The sequence below is a fragment of the Bactrocera tryoni genome, chromosome 2, assembly GCF_016617805.1.
Source record: "Bactrocera tryoni isolate S06 chromosome 2, CSIRO_BtryS06_freeze2, whole genome shotgun sequence".
Classification (NCBI taxonomy): Eukaryota; Metazoa; Arthropoda; class Insecta; order Diptera; family Tephritidae; genus Bactrocera; species Bactrocera tryoni.
In genome coordinates, this window is record NC_052500.1 from 41,949,683 (window position 1) to 41,969,706 (window position 20,024).

A 20,024-nucleotide genomic window follows, 5' to 3' on the forward strand; every position below is an offset into this window, starting at 1 on the left:
ATCAACGAATATGAGTTGTTCACATAACTTTATTAGTACAGTAGAGTGATCAGAAGATAGACCAGTACATGTATCAGCTCTCATGTGCTGTCGTCCTCTCGGATTAATTAGTCGTGAGCCCCAATACATGTGTTTTGCATTGTAATCTCCACCTGCTAGAAATCTATGACCTAGCGTTCCGAAAAACTCTTTAAATTGGTTGTCTGTAATTTTAAACCGAGGTGGACAGTATATAGCCGTCAAGTTTAAGTCCCCGCAGCGATTTTTTATATATATTGTTGTAGCTTGTAACTGCGCTGTACCATGAGATTCTAATGCGTGGTAATTTAATCATTTTTTAACCAACACTGCTGTTCCACCATGTGCCTTTCTATCTGGGTGATTTGTAACATAGATTCTAAATCCCGGTATAAAGAAAGTTTTTATTCGTAAGATGAGTTTCTGACAAAAGCAAAACATCTATATTATTTTCATCAAGAAATCTAATAGGCTCCAATTTATGTTGGTTAACATCGTTAGCATTCCATATAAAAATATTCAATAAACTGATTTTTTACTTAAAAAAGTTTGCAACATTTGATTTTATGATTTAATTATCTCTTGAATCATATTTTGCATTGTAGATATAAATTGTGCCATACATTGGGTAAGGTTGAAAACCATAGTTTCAACGCTTCCATTTGGTTGGTTTTGGGACAATTGCATTTGTGCAGTGTTGCCTTTCACCGCAATTTGCATAGCTCCCTTATGTAGCATTATTTTTAACCCTAGAAGGGTACTGTAAGTAAAATTTACTCACATACGGAATAGATTTATTCGTAAATCAGCAGGTTGGCCACACTGAAAGTCAAGCCACTAGCAGTGCTTGTCCCACGCTGTCATAAGTCGCTGCCGCAAGCATTGAATGGTGTTGTTTGATTTATCGCGCTTGTGGACAATTTAAAAACAAAGTTAGTGAGTAAAATTTACTTATCGGTACCCTTTACGTACTAAATTGTGTGAGTCAAATTTACTCATCAGTACCCTTTACGTGAGTTATATTTACTTATCAGTAACTTTCTAAGTGTATAAAAAATATATTTTGTGCTGCATTGTGACAATTATGTTTTTCTCTTGTAATATATTACCGTAAAGAAAACTATAGAGCATATAAATGGCAGGTCACGGGCTATCAGAAAAAAAATATTTTGGATGCAATACTTGAACTAGAATCTGAGGAAGAAGACAATTTGGAGTTGAAGCTTTGTAACTTTGATGAGGATTCTTGGGACAGTGTTGCAGATCCGGAATATCAACCAGAAACGGAGGAATTAAGTGATGTCGAAGAAAATTTGATACACGGAATCATAAATGCGGAAGAAGCTGAAACAGAAGAAAGGGAGGAAACACCTGGAAGCAGCAAACGTAAAAAACAGAAACTTGGTGAAGGGAGAAGAAATTAAAGATCAGCTGCTCAAGAAATTCGTGAAACGGAAGAGGTAATTACAATTATTACACCTAGTCCCAACAATCTGATCGGAAAAGATGGAAATTTTATTTGGAGTAAGGAACCTGTTGCTGCGCTAGGTCAAAAAACTCCCTCCATAAATATTGTTCACATTCGCCCTGGCCCAACAGCAAATGCAAAAAATTTATTGTGTCCTTCCAGCTGCTTCAAACTATTTTTTACCGCAGACATATTGGAAGAGATTTTGGTTTATACAAATAAAGAAATAAACATTGAAAGGAAGGACTATAACGATAAAACTCACGCGGTTTTGTCAAATTTGGAAGTGGACGAACTTGAAGCATTTCTTGGTTTGTTATGTTTATGTTTGACATACCTACTGTGGGGAAAGGTACAAGGCAACCAATGATGAGAGAAGGTTCAAATTTATCCTAAATTGTCTAAGATTCGATGACAAAAAACAAGAACTGCTAGAAGAGAAATGACCAAACTAGCTCCAGTTTCTTCTTTTTGGGACAAACTTCTAAAGAATTGCAGGGCCAACTATAAACCTGGAAGCTATATAACCATTGATGAGCAACTAGTTGGATTTAGAGGCAAATGTCCATTTAGGATGTATATTCCCTCTAAACCGAACAAGTATGGGATCAAAATTGTCATGTCTTGTGATAGCGGAACAGAGTACATATATGTTGGATGCCATTGTTTACCTTGGAAAAGGAAGTGTACCTCCTGCAATGGCTGCAGGTGAATATTATGTTGTTGAACTGCTGAAAAATGTAAAGGGCACCAATCGAAATGTCATGATAGACAATTGGTTTACGAGTGTACCACTCATTCAACGTCTCCGTCATGAATACAAAATAACAACTGTTGGCACAATAAAAAAAATAAACCACAATTGCCTGTTGAAGCTACAGATATAAAGTTTTAAAAACGAACCGCTTCCACTTCATTGTTTATATTTCATGAGGATTTGACAGTTGTATCATACAAGCCCAATAATAATAAACTTGTATTATTGGCGTCTAGTATGCACCGTACGGGTAGTATTCATGAGACCACTGGAAAACCTGAAATGTATGCATGTGTACAACTCAACAAAGGAGGAGTTGACAGTTTTGATCTGATGTGCCAAAACATTAACCATGGCAGGAAAACCTGAAGGTGGCCTCTAGCATTTTTCAAAAATATGATGAACATAGCTGCAATAAACGCATACATCGTTTTGCGCACAACATGTGCCATGGGCAAAAGCCAGAATCCCGACTTAATTTTATGTTATCTCTACACAAGGAGTTAACGGAAGAATTTCAAAGGAAAAGATTAGCTACTAATGCAAACATGAGTCTGGCGTTGAAAAAATCCATTTCAAGTATTGTAGGCACAAGTCAAGAGGCCCATAGTGCCGGAGAAGATGAAAAGGGGCCAAGAAAGTACTGTAATTTTTGTAGTTATACCAAACGTAGATACACCACAACTTACTGCAATTGTGGATTAGCTATTTGCGGTGAACATGCCCAAAAAAAGTGCCCTAAATGTGCTTGAAAAATTTGTATGCATTCATAATCGTCAAAAATTAATAATAAAGTATTATTTTTGCTTACTTTATATATTTTAATAAAAAACTACACTTATATTATATGCTGGCTTTCAATTTTTTTTCATTTAAAACTACTACTTTATAAAATAAATCAGATAATAACGTAAAAATTTTGAAGTGAGTAAAATTTACTCATCGGTACCTATAAGCGCCTCCAATTTAACCGTACCCTTCTAGGGTTAATAGTACCCGGTTTGGAAACATGGACAGGGATTTCAATATTTTCGCTAGAAGGAATATGTATCATTTGATTACGACGTGCTTGAATTCCGACAGACAATTTCCTTTTTAAGTCTTTATATACAGGGCACCCCCTATACTTTGCAGTGTGATTTCAACACCCCCCCCCCCCAATTAATACATTTTTTATTTAATTCCCCTTTCTTATGAGTACATTTTGATGTATGTATGATGTAAATCACCACACACTACACAGACATTGCGTGCAATATGATTTCGTGTTTCCATACTCTTGACAGTTTGTGCATTGTACTGGACCATTTCTTTTGTGTGGTTCCTCAACGGAAACTCTGCGATGGAGCTGGATGATTTTGAGCTCTTGAGTTGGTAAGAGTAGGAATTTTTGTTATTGTTTGACATGTATTTTACAACATCCATGAAACTTTTTTAGTGCATGTTTGAATTTTTGCTTCACCTAAGTTACCTTTTTTCAAGGACACAATGTGAAAATTGTTTGTGCATATTATATTGCTTAGTTTTGAGACAAGCGCATTTGAGCTCCGCTCACGCAAATAGATTTTAGGGGGTTTGGCATTCACGACTGTGGTGGTACCCTTTACATCGTCGTTAGGCTCTCTTCTCAGTAAGGCAAATCTGTTGCCATGTAGGATTTCTGGCTTTTTAACATTTGGCGTGCCTGGTTGAAATTTTTTGGTATTGGCCACTGATTTAACTTGACTTAATTTGCTATTTGCGTTAATGTAGCGATCAATACCAGTCTGAACAGACGGTCCTTTTTTGCTTGGTACATTCTCACTTTGTATTTTGTTTTCCTTCGCTATACGGGTGCTTGCTGGAACCTGCATACCGGTTGTTGTCACCGCATTTGTTGTTGCCCGATTGCTGTTTTCTGCTGCTTCTTCTGACTGCACTTGCCTAGCTTCCCTTTCAGCTGATCGCTTCGATGACTCATCATCGCCGTTATATTTGTTTTTGCCAGGAGTTGCTTTTGTTGGCTCGAAAAAACTGACAAAGCTGCCATTTAAAGAATGCCTACGCCCTTGCTGGTGAGGCTGAGCAGCACACATATTTGTTTGTTTGATTTTTGTTCCTTTTTTGTTTCTTTTTATTAATAATAATTTGTGAGCACTATTTTCTATTTACTTGTTTTCAATTTATTATATTTTTTTCTTTTTGCTTGTTTGCTTTTTCTTAACACAGAATTCACGGAGCGAATTAAAAACAAGTCCGTGCACCTTGAACACTCTCTGGCATTTGCCAATATATAGCGAATTTCTGTTTTTTATCTTTGAAACGAACGGCGATTGGTGCCTGCTTCCCTTGAAAGTTTTTTCTAAAAATCATCATATGTGTATAGTATTTACATATGTATGAGCATATATACTACATATCGACGCAAATTTTTACCAGGCTCGGAAAACATTTTTAAATATTTAAATTAGCATGATTTATGTTGCCACTTTTGTGTGTTTTGTGGGGTTGATATTTTTCGCTTCCAGAAGGAACATCCGGTAATTTTTCGATTTATGATATTTAGCTATTGCCGATGTCGTGAAAAGACACATGTGGCTAATGACATGCTCGGGGAGATGTAATGGTATCTGCTTTTGTGAATGAATTGAATTTTCTTGTTTAAAATGCGCTTGCGTTAGTTAAAGGAATATTTTTTTCTTGCTACGCCGACGTACGTGCTGTTCATTGGTTTTTTTACGACTAACTGCCATTCCCAAATAAAAGCGGCAGCGGCATATTACTGTCAAAAAATCCTCATGCTCATAGATTTTGTATTCCGCATACCAAAATAAATGCTGAGTGTTGTAAAACTTCGTTTTACCAGCGCGTAAAGAAGCAAAGTTGGCTGCAGAAAATGAAGAAATTGTAATATTTCTGAAAAATATTTTAAACATTTCTTAATGCGCGATGTACAGTTGGATACAAGTATGATTAATAAATTAAATTGTTTTGCATTTCATTACTTTTGTGTCAATTTTAGTGAGAATTTTACGTAAAGTTGCCAGCTTTGTTTACGGATATCGCGTCGGCGTTATCGCTGAGCAGTAAAAAATGCGCCTATCATTTTTACTTAAATGTGCATAGTTTTTATACTCGTGCAACCAGTTGCTACATAGTATTATAACGGTTTTACGCATCACATAAAACTAATCGAGATAGATATAGGTCACGATAACGAGAAAAGTTGAAATTCGGTTGGCTGTTTGTCTGTCCGTCCGCGCAAGTTGTAACAAAATTAGATATATTGATGAAATGGTATGTAGGTTCCTTAGTACGAAAAAAATTTCGAGTCCGTAGATAGGTGTAATTGGATCACTGCCACGCACACAAATGAGCATTAACCGGAAACCTATAAAGTGCCATAACTAAGCACTAAATTAAGATATAAAGTTGTAATTTGGCACAGAGGATCACAAGGGTCACCCGCGTGCAAAAATTTCTGAAAAAGTGGGCGTGGCATCCGCCCCTTAACACGTTTAATGTAAATATTTCCTATACCGTTTAAGCTACAACAACACCTCCCATATTACAGACTTGTTAAAAACTGCTAAAAGCGCAATAAATCAATAACTTAATACGTTAAAGATATTAAATTTTACCACCGAGATGGTATGAGAGAGGTTTATGGAAGCTGTTGTCAAAATTGGAAGATAGGCGTGACACCGCCCACTTTTTGGTGTAATCCTATATCTCGGATCTCTGAAACCGACCAACCAATTTCGACAAAATTTAGTACGTGACATTCTCCTTACATTCTTTCATTCATATTGTGAAAATAAAAAAGGAAAGCTGAGCTATTTCCTCAGCTTGTGGTTCCAGCGACATCAAATACCATAAGAGAAGTCGGAAGAAATCAAACAGAAACGAAAATCTCACGACCTCCTCCAATAATGATATTGGGTGATTGTAAATACCAAAAAATATATAAAATTACGAATGATGAGACAAAAAAAGCATTTACCATTAAGCTTTTAAATAATAATACATACAAAATCAATACATCAGACTCTGATGATTATAGAAAGTTAACTTTGCCTACACAGAATTTACCGTGGTTTTCTTATGAAAATAAGCAATCTCGTCCAATTAAGGTAAAGGTTAAAAATTTACATCACTCAAACGAGCCAGAGGCTATAATACCAGACCTCCACAAGAAGGGTTTCAAAGCCATAAACGCAGTCAACAAACTGAAGTGGAAAACGAAAGAGCCGTTAGATATGTTTCTTCTTACTTTCGATGCAAAAGAAAATATAAATAACATATATGCAATAAAAACCATATTGCATTCAGTTGCTGCCATTGAGGCCGTAAAGCAGTCAAAGCTCATACCACAATGCAAATTGTGTCAATCATATTGACATACTCAAAACTATTGTGGTAAGCAAGCAAGATGTGTGAAGTGTGCGGGAAAGCATAAGACTATAGAGTGTCAAAAACCTAATCACAATCGACCAAAATGTTGTAACTGTGGTGAGGCTCATCCTGCTAACTACAGAGGATGCGTAGTTGCGAAAGAACTGCAAAAGATTCGTGACCAAAGAACTGGTACAAAGAAAAACGATCCACGTCCTACAAGAAGGTTTGTAAAAGATACCAAAAGCCTCCCAAAAATCGCAATACGCCAACCAATGGCTGAAAATAAAGTTTCAACAGCAAATGAGCTAACTTATTCGCAAGTTGTAAAAGAGAACACTTGTTCAAATGATGCTAGCATTCTTTAACAAATCTTAGAAAAGCTTACAAAACAAAATGAGTTTACCATTGCACTTGAGAAGAGGCTTCAGAAGCTTGAAAAAGCAGTACAAAAAAATAAATAAATATGACAAAATTCTTAAAAATTATGCTTTGGAACGCAAACGGCCTTACTAAACACCAAAATGAGCAAGAAACAATACTCACTACTGAAAAAATTGACATATGCTTAATATCTGAGACTCATTTTAGCAAGCAAACTTACATAAAATTCAGAAACTTCGAAATATATCATGAAATACAACTTACATAAAATTCAGAAACTTCGAAATATATCATGCAATACATCCGAACAATTGTGCACGCGGAGGAGCTGCTATTATAATAAAAAGCAACATAAAACACCACGAAGAAAACAGCATACGAGTATCTACAGATGAATTTCAAGCAATAACGGTCACGATAGATAGTGACAACAACTTGTCCCTTACAGCAGTTTACAGTCCCCCAAAACATCAAATAAAATGTCATAGCTATCTAGAACTGATCAATAGCCATAAAAACCGATTTATAATGGGTGGGATTATAACGCGAAACATACTCACTGGGGCTCGAGGATTATAACCACAAAGGGCAGAGAGTTATTGAAAGCTCTTCAATTGTCTGGGTGCAGTATCATGTCTACTGGAACACCAACTTATTGGCCAACAGATCCACTTAAAACACCAGATCTTATTGATTTTTTTATTACAAAACATATTTCCTCAAATTATATGTGCATAGAAAGCGGTTTAGATATGACCTCTGACCATTCACCAGTATATTTAACACTACATGAAAGTGTTGTTATTAAGGAACCTCCACTTTCGCTAACAAATAAAATTACTGACTGGGAATACTTTAAGCAAATTCTATCCATTGTTGATAGTCACGTAAAAATAAGTTGTAATTCCGAGCTAGATAACGAAATCATGAATTTGACAAATACAATTCAATATGCAGCCTGGAGTAGCACACCAACTAAAAGAAACGTCACAGCAGGTCATAAGTATACCAAAGAAATTAAAGAAATGGTAGCAGAAAAACGCCGATTACGCCGAAAGTGGCAACAAACAAGATCTCCATCCGACAAAAGTTGTCTTAACAAATTGTGTAAAAAATTTACCAATAAGATTAAGGCATTTAAAAATATAACCCTAAGCTATTATCTGAAAAGTTTATCTAACGACCAAAGGAATGATTATTCACTTTGGAAGTGTACAAAAAAATTTCTCGACCCGTAACTCAGCATCATCCAATCAGGAAAGCAGACCAGACATGGGCCAACAGCGATATCGAGAAAGCAAATATTTTTTCGGCATACCTTGAAGGTGTCTTCAAACCATATGACACATCCAATGCAGCAGAAATGGAAACTCATACTTACGAGAATTATACCGAAATTCCTCTAATAACTAACGATGAGGTATGTGAAGAAATAAAAAAAAAACTGAAGTCTAAGGAATCGCCTGGGTTTGATCTTATTACCAGTGAGATATTAAAACAGCTTCCTCACAACGTTATATGTAAAATTACTGCCATAATGAATGCTACCATAAATCTTCAATACGTTTCCATTTATTGGAAAACTGCAGAGGTGATTATGTTCAATAAACCTGGTAAGCCAGCGCATGAAATTACTTCGTATCGGCCCATATCTCTCCTGCCAATACTCTCAAAACTATTGGAAAAACTGCTTGCTGTGCGTATTAACAACATAATTGAAGAGAGGAAGCTGATACCAGCGCATCAGTTTGGCTTTCGAAAAAATCACTCCCCTATTGACCAAGTACATAGAATAACTCGAGTTATTGAAAATGACTTCGAAGACAAAAAAGTTTACTCGGCCGTTTTTCTCGAGGTGTCTAAAGCCTTTGATAAAGTTTGCCATGGCGGGCTCTTAAACAAAATTAAAATGCTTTTACGAAAAACATATTACAATATTTTAAAATCATACCTTTCGGACCGTTTTTTTTCGAATTAAACATGAAGATATGTACTCTGATTTAAAGGAAATAAAGGCTGGTGTTCCTAAGGGTAGTGTGTTAGGACCCATCCTTTACCTACTCTTTACGTGTGATCTACCACATGACGACAATTGCAGATGATACTGCGGTTCTGTCTGTCGGCAAAACACAAACTGCATCAATTGCAAGATTGCAAGAACATTGAAACAAAATATTTGAATGGACAGCTAAATGGCGAATAAAATTATACGAGACTAAATCAGTACAGATTGATTTCACATACAACAATACTAGATATATGCCTCTGCACTTAAACGGTGTGCAAATACCATATCATAATACCGCGAAATACATACCAAGGCATGACCCTGGACACAAAACTTAGATGGAGTGCACATGTCAAAAAGAAAAAAGAAGAATTAGAAATAAAATTCAGAAACTTGTATTGGCTATTGGGTAGAAACTCTGCATTATCCACATATAACAAAATTCTAGTCTACAAGCAGGTGTTCAGACCAGTTTGGACTTATGGGGCTGCTCAAGCCCTAGCATTGTTGCACAAATCCAGCGATTTCAAATCAAAGTTTTAAGAGGCGCCGTCAATGCGCCTTGGTATGTTCGCAGTCACGATCTTGAACGCGATCTCGGAATTGACTCAGTTGCGGCATCAATTAAAAAATGTCCAAAGTCTCATATGGAAAGACTTTCTGACCATGTGAACACTGAAACCAGGGCTCTTGTCACTCGAAGTGAATGGAAAGAAAGGCTTAAGCGCAAAAAACCGTATCACCTCATAGAGTAACCAGATTCTCTGCAATTTATACGCAGAGCACCATTAATTATTTTGTATTATACAATAAGCAAAACAAATTGTTCGTTAGTTTATTTTATGTTAACTAGTTACAATGGCATTGAAATAAAAAAAAAAAAAATATTGTGAAAATGGATGAAATCGAACAACGGCGTGGTTGTTGTAACTAGTTAACATAAAATAAACTAACGAACAATACTTCCGAACGACGAATACTTCCCATATAGCACAATTTTAAATTTCACTTATTTCGTTCAGTTTCCAGTACACAAATCAAGAAGTAGTTCATATAACGAGATAAAACTTTGCACGAATAATGTCTTAACCCTCATCGAGACCTTCGGGTCTGGCCAGGCATATTTTGTTCTTAAATGTTACTTAAATATATTTACACCCCTATTCTGTGCACTTGACAAATAAGTAAAATATTGAAAATTAACTCAAATATTTATCAAGCACGAAATATTTTGGTATTCTGTGCCAATCTTGATAAAAGTAAAAGCTTCAATTCGCAAAGCTTTTCCCCACACGTGTGGTGAACAAAATAATGTAAATAGAAACAGCTGATTTCTATTCAAATTATATTGATAGCAATTTGCGTGCAGTCAATTGCTCCTATGGTGCTTTTTATTTCAAATTTTCTAAAAAATCTGGAATATATATCAATTAAATTACCTTAAATTAGTATATTATTATTTGTATTACAATAATACTTTTTTAATACGTTTTTATAAAAGTTTCTTCCTCTTTTGAACTGGGAAACTTTATTTTTCCTCCCTTCACCTTCACAATAAGTTTTGCTATAGCCCGTACACTTCTCGAAAGGTACGACTGACTCATGGGCAAGTTGACGTTGTTACCTACACATTTCCTGATATGAGCCGTGTCCAAAGAAGTTCATAGCTGCTGGAACCATAGCAGTTAAAGGTAGTGACGTTTTCTGATTATCGTGTGGGGCTAGTTCATCAATTTTTTAAATTTTTTTGCCCAAAGGTATTCTCGCTCACAGAAAATGGATCACTATCGACGAGTAAACATTTAAATGCCGCGCGCGATTCCTATTCTCACAATTTTCATCTTCGTTTAACAATAATAACAAAAGTAAAATATCTTCCATTTTCACAATAAGATGCACAAGCAGATATTTAATTCATAACGAACACTGTGAAGAGCATTTGACATCTTAACAACTTATAAAGAAAAGAGCTTTTTATTTCAGACACACAATACCAAATGCTTGATAAATTTAAAATTTTGACAACTTAGAAATATGTTGAATTTGTCAAGTGCACAGAATAGGGGTAGTGGTAGTGTAGCAAACGATTCAATGATATCGTATCCAAAAGGACGAAAAAAGGATATTATAATATTACACCTTAGTGCACCAATGGTGCTTGGTTACCCCATATATTTTGTATGAAAATATATGAACTTTGGTATGTTTTTATCACTTCGCACGGTTGATTTATCTGTTTTCATGTTCGTTACATGTCCAAATTGGTTTGTATGTTTATCTAGGCCAAATACTTTAGCCGCTAGAGCGTTTTAAAGGTTAAGAAAAATGTAATTTTTCTCAAAATGTTACATTTTTTGTGAACGCCATTGCCACGCCCCTGGTAGGGATAGAGGGGAGGTTGGTTGAGGCTTTCCTGAAAGCCCCAGAGGTGAACTAACTCGCAAAATGGTTTTGATCCCCCGGCCCCATACCCCTCAATTGTAGTGAAACAAAAGGGGGGACATGGTGAAAACCCACTTTCGCCTATTGCCACGCCCCCGGTAGGGCCTTGGGGCGAATTATACATCTCCTGAAAGCTCTTTAAATTACCTAACCGGTGCATTACCAAACCGGTGACCCACCTAGGTCAAATACTTTAGCCGCTAGAGCGGTTAAAAGGTTACGAAAAAATGTAATTTTTCTCAAAATGTTACATTTTTTGTGAACGCTATTGCCACGCCAAGCGTGAACAAGGCAGTCAATTTGATTTCAACCAAATCGAGAGGTAAGAAATTTCAAAAATGTATCTACATATATTGTACATATAGCGTAAATACAACACGTATTTCCATACAAATGTATGTAAACACCACTTGGTCTAGCCAAGAACCTTTGGTCTCGACAAAGTGTATCAGACCGTTGGTCTCGACCAGGGTTAAGTGTGTGTCACCTTATTTCCAAAAATTGTGGGATATAAGTATATGTAAGTTTTAATAGGATTATGGTTTATTGATATAAAGGAAATTAATTACACAATAGTTTAAGATTAGATTTCAGAAATGTTAAATACGCCCGACGTTGCTGCTGACTGTTCGCATTCTGTCTCTTCATTTCTTCGTGCCAGGCTGTCCTCTTTTGTCTAGCGTTGCCACCTTACATATGTATATAACTCACATTAAGGGGCAATCCTTTTCTTATAATGACTTTGTACCGCATATATCGACCAATATGTGAGTTATCACAATGAAAATAAGAGAGCGTGGTTTACTCATAACAGTATATCTTCGTGCTTAAAATAGATATATTTGAGAGAAAACTTGGTCTAGATCCTATATAACTAATATCAGGATTTTCGAACATCCGGCTGACTTTGCTCTATATGATTGGTTTTACACCTTAAGGGGGTATTCTCATGTAATCACTTCGAAAAATCGATTTCTTTTTTTATATTTTGACAGGAAAACCTATTCAAAACATTCTGTCAAAAATTCAGACCGAAATTCATATTATTTGATAAGTTACAGCTCATAGTCGCCGATTTGTCGTAAGGGACTGTCTATCTCTCTTGAAACTTTAAACACATTTTTCTCGAATCATCTTTCAAATTTGCATATCGTCACCTGAAATGCAAAATAACGTAACATCACTTTTCGTAGGCTTAGATAGATAGATAGATAGGATTATTGAGGTTCTGCACCGCGACCTAGGGTCTATTGTGCCCTCTCCTGTATCACATGACCTCCCAAAGCCCCAGCAGTCAGAAAAATTCCAGTCGTTTGCCGGGCGCTAGTGTGGTGATGTGATCCCTGCTGATAAAGATGGAATCCAGGGCCTTAAGCCTTTTTCCACAGATTGCTGTGCAATCTAGGATAAGGTGTGCTGGTGTTTCCTGTTCCAGATCGCAGAGCCGGCAATTAGCACAGGAGATCATGCCCATGTTGGACAGGTGCTTCCTGAGCTTGCAGTGCCCTGTGTAGACTGCGACGAGGATTCGGAATTTCTCACGGGGGAGGTTAATTAATTCCTTAAACCTGGAGAGGTTATATCCTCCTAGGAGTAGCTTGGCGTGGCGCATACTTGCTGCCTGCCGCCAGTGCCGCTCCCTATCCTCTCTCTCCTCCGTGCGGAGCAGCTCCTTAAGAGTGTGGGGTCCTACTGCTACGGACGGCCCTGGTCCCCACATCTTGGACGCTGCCGCCGTGCGGGCCAGCTCGTCTGCCTTCTCGTTTCCTTCTACTCCCTTATGCCCTGGTACCCAAATTAGGTGCACCCGGTTGCACAGGGACAGGCGGTTTAGCCTTCCTATGCATTCTTCTACTAAAAGCGATTTGGTCTCGTACGATGAGATCGCTTTTAGTGCCGCTTGACTATCGCTGAGAATAGCTATGCGCTGGTTGCGATAGTTGCGGCTGAGGTTGATTTCAGCGCATTGACTGATGGCAAGAACTTCAGCCTGGAAAATGCTTGGGAAGCAGCCCATAGGTATGGATAGCTTGGTTCGCGGACCCGCAATACCTGCCCCAATGCCTTCCGGTGTTTTCGAGCCATCTGTGTACCACTGAATGGTACTGTCTTCCAGCAGTCTTTCCAGCGTGGAATCGTTCCACTCCTTCTTACTGCCTAGAGTTACTTTGAAATGCTTTTTGAAGTTTACTTTCCTTGTTGTGCCGTCTCTTGGGAGGAGGGCCAGCGGTGTGCTCTCCGCTAGAGCGTCCATCTGCCTGGAGGACATTATCTTCCCTCTCCCGCAGCCTTCTGTTGACATTAGCAGCATGGTGTGCTTTGCTGCTAGCTTGATCACCTTATGCAGCGGTGTGAGCTCTAATAAGACCTCCAGTGCCACTGTGGGGCATGTGCGCATTGCCCCTGAAGCACAGACACATGCAAGTCTTTGCAGCTTTGACAGTCTCTGAATCACAGAGGACTGTGCTGCTTTGGTGGCCCAGGCAACCGCTCCATAGGTGACGATGGGCCTTACTATCATGGTATACAGCCATCTCATGATGTTTGGCTTGCATCCCCATGATCTGCCGGCTAGGCGTCTGCAAATCATAAGTGCTCTTGTTGCTTTGGACAGCGTTAAGTCCAAATGCCTGCTCCATTTTAGTGTTGAGTCTAGGGTGACGCCAAGGAATTTGACCTCCCTAGACATTTCCACCTCTGCGCCTCCAATTGTTAGGGTCCTCAGGCCCGGAAGAGATCTCCGCCTAGTGAATGGGATCACGGTGGTTTTTGCTGGGTTGATGTTTAACCCTACCGTGTTACACCATTCCTTCGCCAATTTTAAGCCCCTTTGAACAATGTCACAGAGAGTGTTCTCAAATCTACCTCTCGCCATTATGACAATGTCGTCCGCGTACCCTTGACAGCGGATTCCATTGCTGGTGAGCAGCTCGAGTAGTTCGTCTACTATCAGGCTCCAAAGCAGAGGGGACAGTACTCCACCCTGTGGGCAGCCCCTCGTGGTGCCAAGACGAATTTTACTTCCTCCAACTGTTGTTTCTGCAACCCTAGTGCGCAGAAGGGCTTCCGTCCATCTGCGTATCGAGGGATTTACGTTCCTTCTCTCGAGTGCCTTGATGACGCTAGTGTGAGACGCGTTATCAAAGGCCCCTTCGATATCAAGGAAGGCGCAGATCGCAACCTCGCCATTATCCAGCGAATCCTGTAGCTCAGACGCGAGTTGGTACAGAGCGGTATTTGTAGATCTACCTGCCCTGTACGCGTGTTGTCCGGCATGTAGGGGTGCAATCTTCAGCGCTTCCGATCTAATATGGTTGTCTATTACTTTTTCCATCCCCTTCAGCATAAAGGACGTGAGACTAATAGGCCGGAACGATTTGGCTAACGAATAGTCTCTCCTCCCTATCTTGGGGATGAAAATCACTTTTGCTATTCTCCACGGTTCGGGGATATACGACATCGCCAGGCTGTCTCTCATCAGCCCCAGCAGGTGTGGTAGGAGGATATCCATACCTTGCTGCAGTAGGGCCGGGAAGACGCCGTCCACTCCCGGTGATTTGTAGCTCGAGAAGGAGGCCAGTGCCCACCTGACTGAGTCAGCAGTGAACAGAGTCCTTGCCGTCAGCCAGTCTGAGCGATCCTGCCTGCGTGTGACCAAGGTTGGGGTTAGGTCAGCTCTCTCTCCGGGAAGTGCGTTTGTAGGAGCGTTTCTGCCCTCTGCTCCGCGCTTGTCGTATATGTCCCGTCCTGTCTCTTTAGGGATAATACTGTGTCCGTCCTACCCTTCGACAACGCCTTGTGCAGTCGAGCTGCCTCCGGGGTCGAGGAGACGCTATCACAGAATTTCCTGAAACTGTTTGACTTGGCAAGCCTAATCTCCTTGTTGTAGGCTGTTAGGTGCCATTTGTAGTTCTCCCAACTGTCTGTGCGCTTGGCCTTGTTGAACAACCTACGCACCTTCAGTCTGAGGGCTGAGAGTTTACTGGACCACCATGGGCAGCCTTGTTTGCTGGTGGTCGCTTTCAGTGGACAGGCACAATGATAGGCGTCCATGATGGACTGGGTTATGGCACTCAGTCTGCTCTCCAGTCCATCTGTGGTGGACCTAACATCCGCCTGCTCCACTACACTTATGCTTCTACTTAGGGTCTCTTTGAAAGTGCCCCAATTTGTATTTCTGGGAGTACGAGTTGGAGGTCGGTCCCCGACTACCACCCTCAGAGCAAAACGAATGATTCTGTGATCTGACAGTGAGGGCTCTTTTGATACCCTCCACTGCGAGATCAACCCGATCATGTTGTCATTGCTTAGGGTAATGTCTAGGACTTCCCTGCGGACACTTGTTACGAAGGTTGGCTCGCAGCCCACATTCTCTATGTTAATATTATTACTAAGTATAAATTCAAGCAGTGACTCACCCCTCATGTTGCAGTTCGTGCTACCCCATTCCGTGTGATGGGCATTTGCGTCACATCCTATGGTCAGGGGGAGATTGTTGGATTTACAATACTCCACCAGACCAAGTATCGATGGGGGGGGTGCTGTGGCTGACTCTCCCGGAAAGTATGCGGATGCAAGGACGAAGTCCGATCCTTCCTTGTCCTTCACTTGCACCGCCACCAGGTCTTGCGTTAGAAACTCTGAAATACAGAAAAAGTCTATATCGGCTCTAACGACTACACAAGATCGGGGTCTCTCGCTAGAGAGATCCCAGATTACCTTGCTCCTTCTCATGTTGAGGCCTCTTACCTCTCCTTTGAACACCCAAGGTTCCTGGATTAGAAGGATGCCCAGGTTATCCGAGATGAACCTCTTCACGATGACTGCCGAGGCTGCCGATGCGTGATGTAGGTTCACCTGGGCCACTTCTATGCCGGTGCTGGAGCCTACAGAATCGGTTCTAAGAGAGACAGGTCCCCGTCTTCGTCCCCTTCATCGACCTGCATCTCCAACCCTTCCAGAAGCTCCTGGGTGGATGGCATCTTTTCTTCTTGCCCGTTGCTCTCGTCTGCATCCGCGGCGGTGGTCGCAGCCTGCCCAGCCGAGATGAGTCCGCTGGGGGATTCGCTATCCTCCCCTGAAACCACAGATGCAGTCGCCTCCTGCTCCTGGGTGAATGACATCTTTCCTTCCTGCCCGTTGCTTTCATCTGCATCCGCGGCGGCGGTCGCAACCTGCCCAGCCGAGATGGGTTCGCTGGGGGATTCGCTGTCCTTACCCGAAGCCACAGCTGCAGTCGCCTCATGCGCCGCTGGGCGGGCTACGGGAGGAGCTGGTGCTACGTTCATCCCCGTCTTGGCCTCTTGGCTCGTGGACGCAGCCTTGGGCCTCCATGGCCGCATCATAATCTTGCCGAAGCGGAAATTCAGTTTGAATCCCTTCAGCCTTATAAACTTGTAGGACTCGTCGTCCATCGTGATGTTGAGGTTCCACCCGGAACCCACAACACTGCTTGCTACGACTTTCCACGCCGAGGTACTTAAACCTTCGTTCTGGTTCCTCACCAGACTAAGCACGAAGTCGTAGCTATCCTCTGCACTTCTCGGAAAGAACGCTACCATGCTGTGTGTTCGCGGTATTTCCTCCCCTCTCTTTACACACAGGGCCGGGCCCTTCCAACCCTCGAGCCTTGGCGTGATCTCCTTCAGCCAGGTGGCCGACTTCTCTTCCTGGCAGTCGACCAGCAGCATGCCGCCCTTAAAGAATATGCCGTTAAAGGCACCGGTGAACTTATTGCCGATGGATAGGGCCTTTACCAGGCAGTTCTGTAGGGCTGTAAGTTGCTCAGGCTCTAGGGCCTCCGCCGGGTAATTGCGGGGCACCACTGCCATACGGATGCTACTTACAGCCTCCGAGTATTTGCGGCTTTCGGTACTTATTGGCTGCTGGTTGGGGTAGGAGCGCCTACCACTGGCCTCTTGTGGTTTATCTTCCCGTATTCTCTTGGGCTTAGGTGGCACCTGAGGCGTTATTTGGCCACCCTTCCTCTTCTCCGATCGACTAGGTGCCTCCTGGGTCGCCGGCCTTGCTGCGCTCTGTCCCTCCGACGAGGCTGCTTTAGCACGACGACGCCTTCGGTTCCTGCGTTTTGTCGCGGCCGATCCAGTACCACTTAAGAGTGGCTCCACTCATTCCCAATCTACGTGGGTCGTCATGACCTAATGGCTGTCCTGGCTCCGGGGTACATGGAATGTTCCCTCGTTGCCGTCTTCTTTTACGTTCACCCCTTGATTCCACTTTCGTGAAACCACCCTCCTCTCCGCAGTCGATCCTGCTCGAGGGGGTTGCGGGGTAGCGTTTGCGCGAATTGCGGTTGACGCGCTGCGTTGAGTGCCGCTGCAAGAGGGCACATCGTCGTCGTCGTCACGAGCGTGCTCTTCAAAGAGTGCACGTTCTTCCGGCGACAGGGCGTCCAAGAAGCTAAACTTACGCTTAGCCCCTGGGCCACTCTTGCCTGCGGTACTGTTGCTGCTGCTGTCCATGTTCACCGTTTTGATTGTCGTTGCTTTGGTCGTTGCCGTTGTTGTTGTTTGTTGTTGTTGTTTTTGTGGTTGTTGTTGTTGTTGTTCTTTCATCTTGTTCTTACGACCGTTCGGCTCGTGTTGTAAGCCTCCCGGTCTAGTCTTAAAGAAGGGGAGTCTAAAAGTCCACTGCGCCAGAGCCCCTTGACGCAGTAAGGCCACCGTTACTTCCCAAGGCGGCCCGGTGTTGGGAAGGCTCCGTACGAATACAGCCGAATTTACCTCCTGGCTGCAAATCATCCAATGGGCACGGGTCGCATAACACCCTGGATTAGGAGGTGGTAGCTCTTGGTCACCGTGCACATGCAGCCTCCGACAGCCACCGGGGGCGATGCTCTGCAGCAACATCTCCGGTAGCTGAGATATGCTGTGCTGTGCTGCGGTTTAAGCCCCTGCACCACGACAAGGTGCCTACCATTCGCAGAGGTTTACAGGAGAAGCAAAAAACCGTATAAAAGGAAACCACTTGAGATATTGAAACAAAATTTTCAAATCTGAATTAACAAGAAACTATAAGTATATTTTAGAAAAAAAAATAAAGAAAAAATTAAGCAAATTTTATAGTAGGTGTCTTACGATATTTTGAATTTTCATTTCTGAAACAAAATAACGTATGATCAATCTAAATTTGTATAAAAATTAAAAATTTGAATATTAATGCTTTTTTTTTAATTTTCAGTTGCAAGTTTTTTATATTTCATGTTATTTTTATTATTAATATGTACATAAGTAATAGGAAAAATTTAAATATTTCAAGCTAAAAAATGAGGATAATGTTTAATTATTATATATTAAATAACTAATTATTCAAAAGGTATATTATCATAAAAGTAATAACAGTCTGCTGGAATTAAAGTTTCTAGTCCTGCAGATGTTGCCATTTCTTCTTAGTTATTGTTAAACTTTGCAAAAGAATAGGCTGCTGAATTTCTAAAAAGCACGGGTCTGATCACTTGGATCATGAAGTCGCCAAACCGAACTCTGGTGGCTCCTTCTGTATCCATATACCGAGGGAGTTGTGGGTGGGAAGAAACCGTTGGAGAAAAGGGAGCTTCTTCACGCATGGGTCAAAGGTAGAGGGGTCTACTGTCAGGAGCTCTCTATCAACTCCAATTTCTCCAACTTCCTAAGTATTGCAGTGTCTTCCAGGCCGAGGTTGGAGCCATTAAGGTAGCAGTAGATTTACTACTCCGGAGTGCAGCCTCCTTCAGAGGAGTGACCATCGACTCAGATAGCAGAGCGGCGATTCCTGCCTTGAACTCATTAAGAATGAGAGAACTCAGAGCTGATTGAAGACCTAACTTCGCTATCAATAGCATCGAGTGTCTTTGTGATAAGAATGATATGAGTGCCAGACCACAGCGGAATCGCAGGAAACATGAGCTAGCAAGAAGAGGCACCCTAGAACCGCTATCGGTAGAATGGGAGCGGATCTGTGCTCCCGTATCCTATTCTATTACTGCTGGGCCACAATTTTTACACACGCTGTCGAAAAAGTCTTTTGTCCCAAGATCGTTCGCATGAAATCTAGTGATATCTTTGTCCTCAGTACGGCAGCCTTTCCCTACTTTAGGGGCTTGTAACACGCCATTGTCCCATTGGCTTCCACGCAGTAAGGCTGGGAGTCCTAGCAGACGCCATTTGCAGAAGCTGTATGGAAGAAGATTAGGTGTAAAGAACTCAACACTTCCTTCTTGGCTGTCTTGCGTCAGGGAAGTCAAGACTTAATCACTTCGCGGCGCATACCTTCAGGCATCCCACCGAATTGGCGGAAAGCGTTTCGTTAATTTATAAGTTTGAACACAGGGGTTCTTGTTTTCTATGGCCTCACAAAGGACAACATATATGTACATATATAGTAGTCCACGTTCGATCAACCATGTAGCCTAAACTAACCAAAGCACATTGAACTTAATCACTAAAAATTAACATAAACAATAAATGAAGGCTAACTTCGATATAAAACAAAAAAACACTCTGTTATATTTACATACTTGAGTGATGATACTTTATTTTGTTTAACGAAATCAAGCACTTTTTAATATAGATTGG

General features: G+C 41.1%; 1 protein-coding gene across 1 annotated transcript; it reads right to left on the minus strand.

Annotated features, from left to right (window-relative positions):
- Positions 1 to 15,931: 15,931 nt before the first annotated feature.
- On the minus strand, positions 15,932 to 17,933 carry LOC120768697. Its single transcript, XM_040095470.1, has 3 exons — positions 17,770 to 17,933; positions 16,171 to 17,532; positions 15,932 to 16,091 (listed from the first exon to the last, which is right to left on the minus strand). The coding sequence occupies exons 1-2, from the start codon at positions 17,931 to 17,933 to the stop codon at positions 16,338 to 16,340; spliced, it is 1,359 nt and encodes a 452-aa protein (XP_039951404.1). The 3' UTR covers positions 15,932 to 16,091; positions 16,171 to 16,337.
- Positions 17,934 to 20,024: the final 2,091 nt, after the last annotated feature.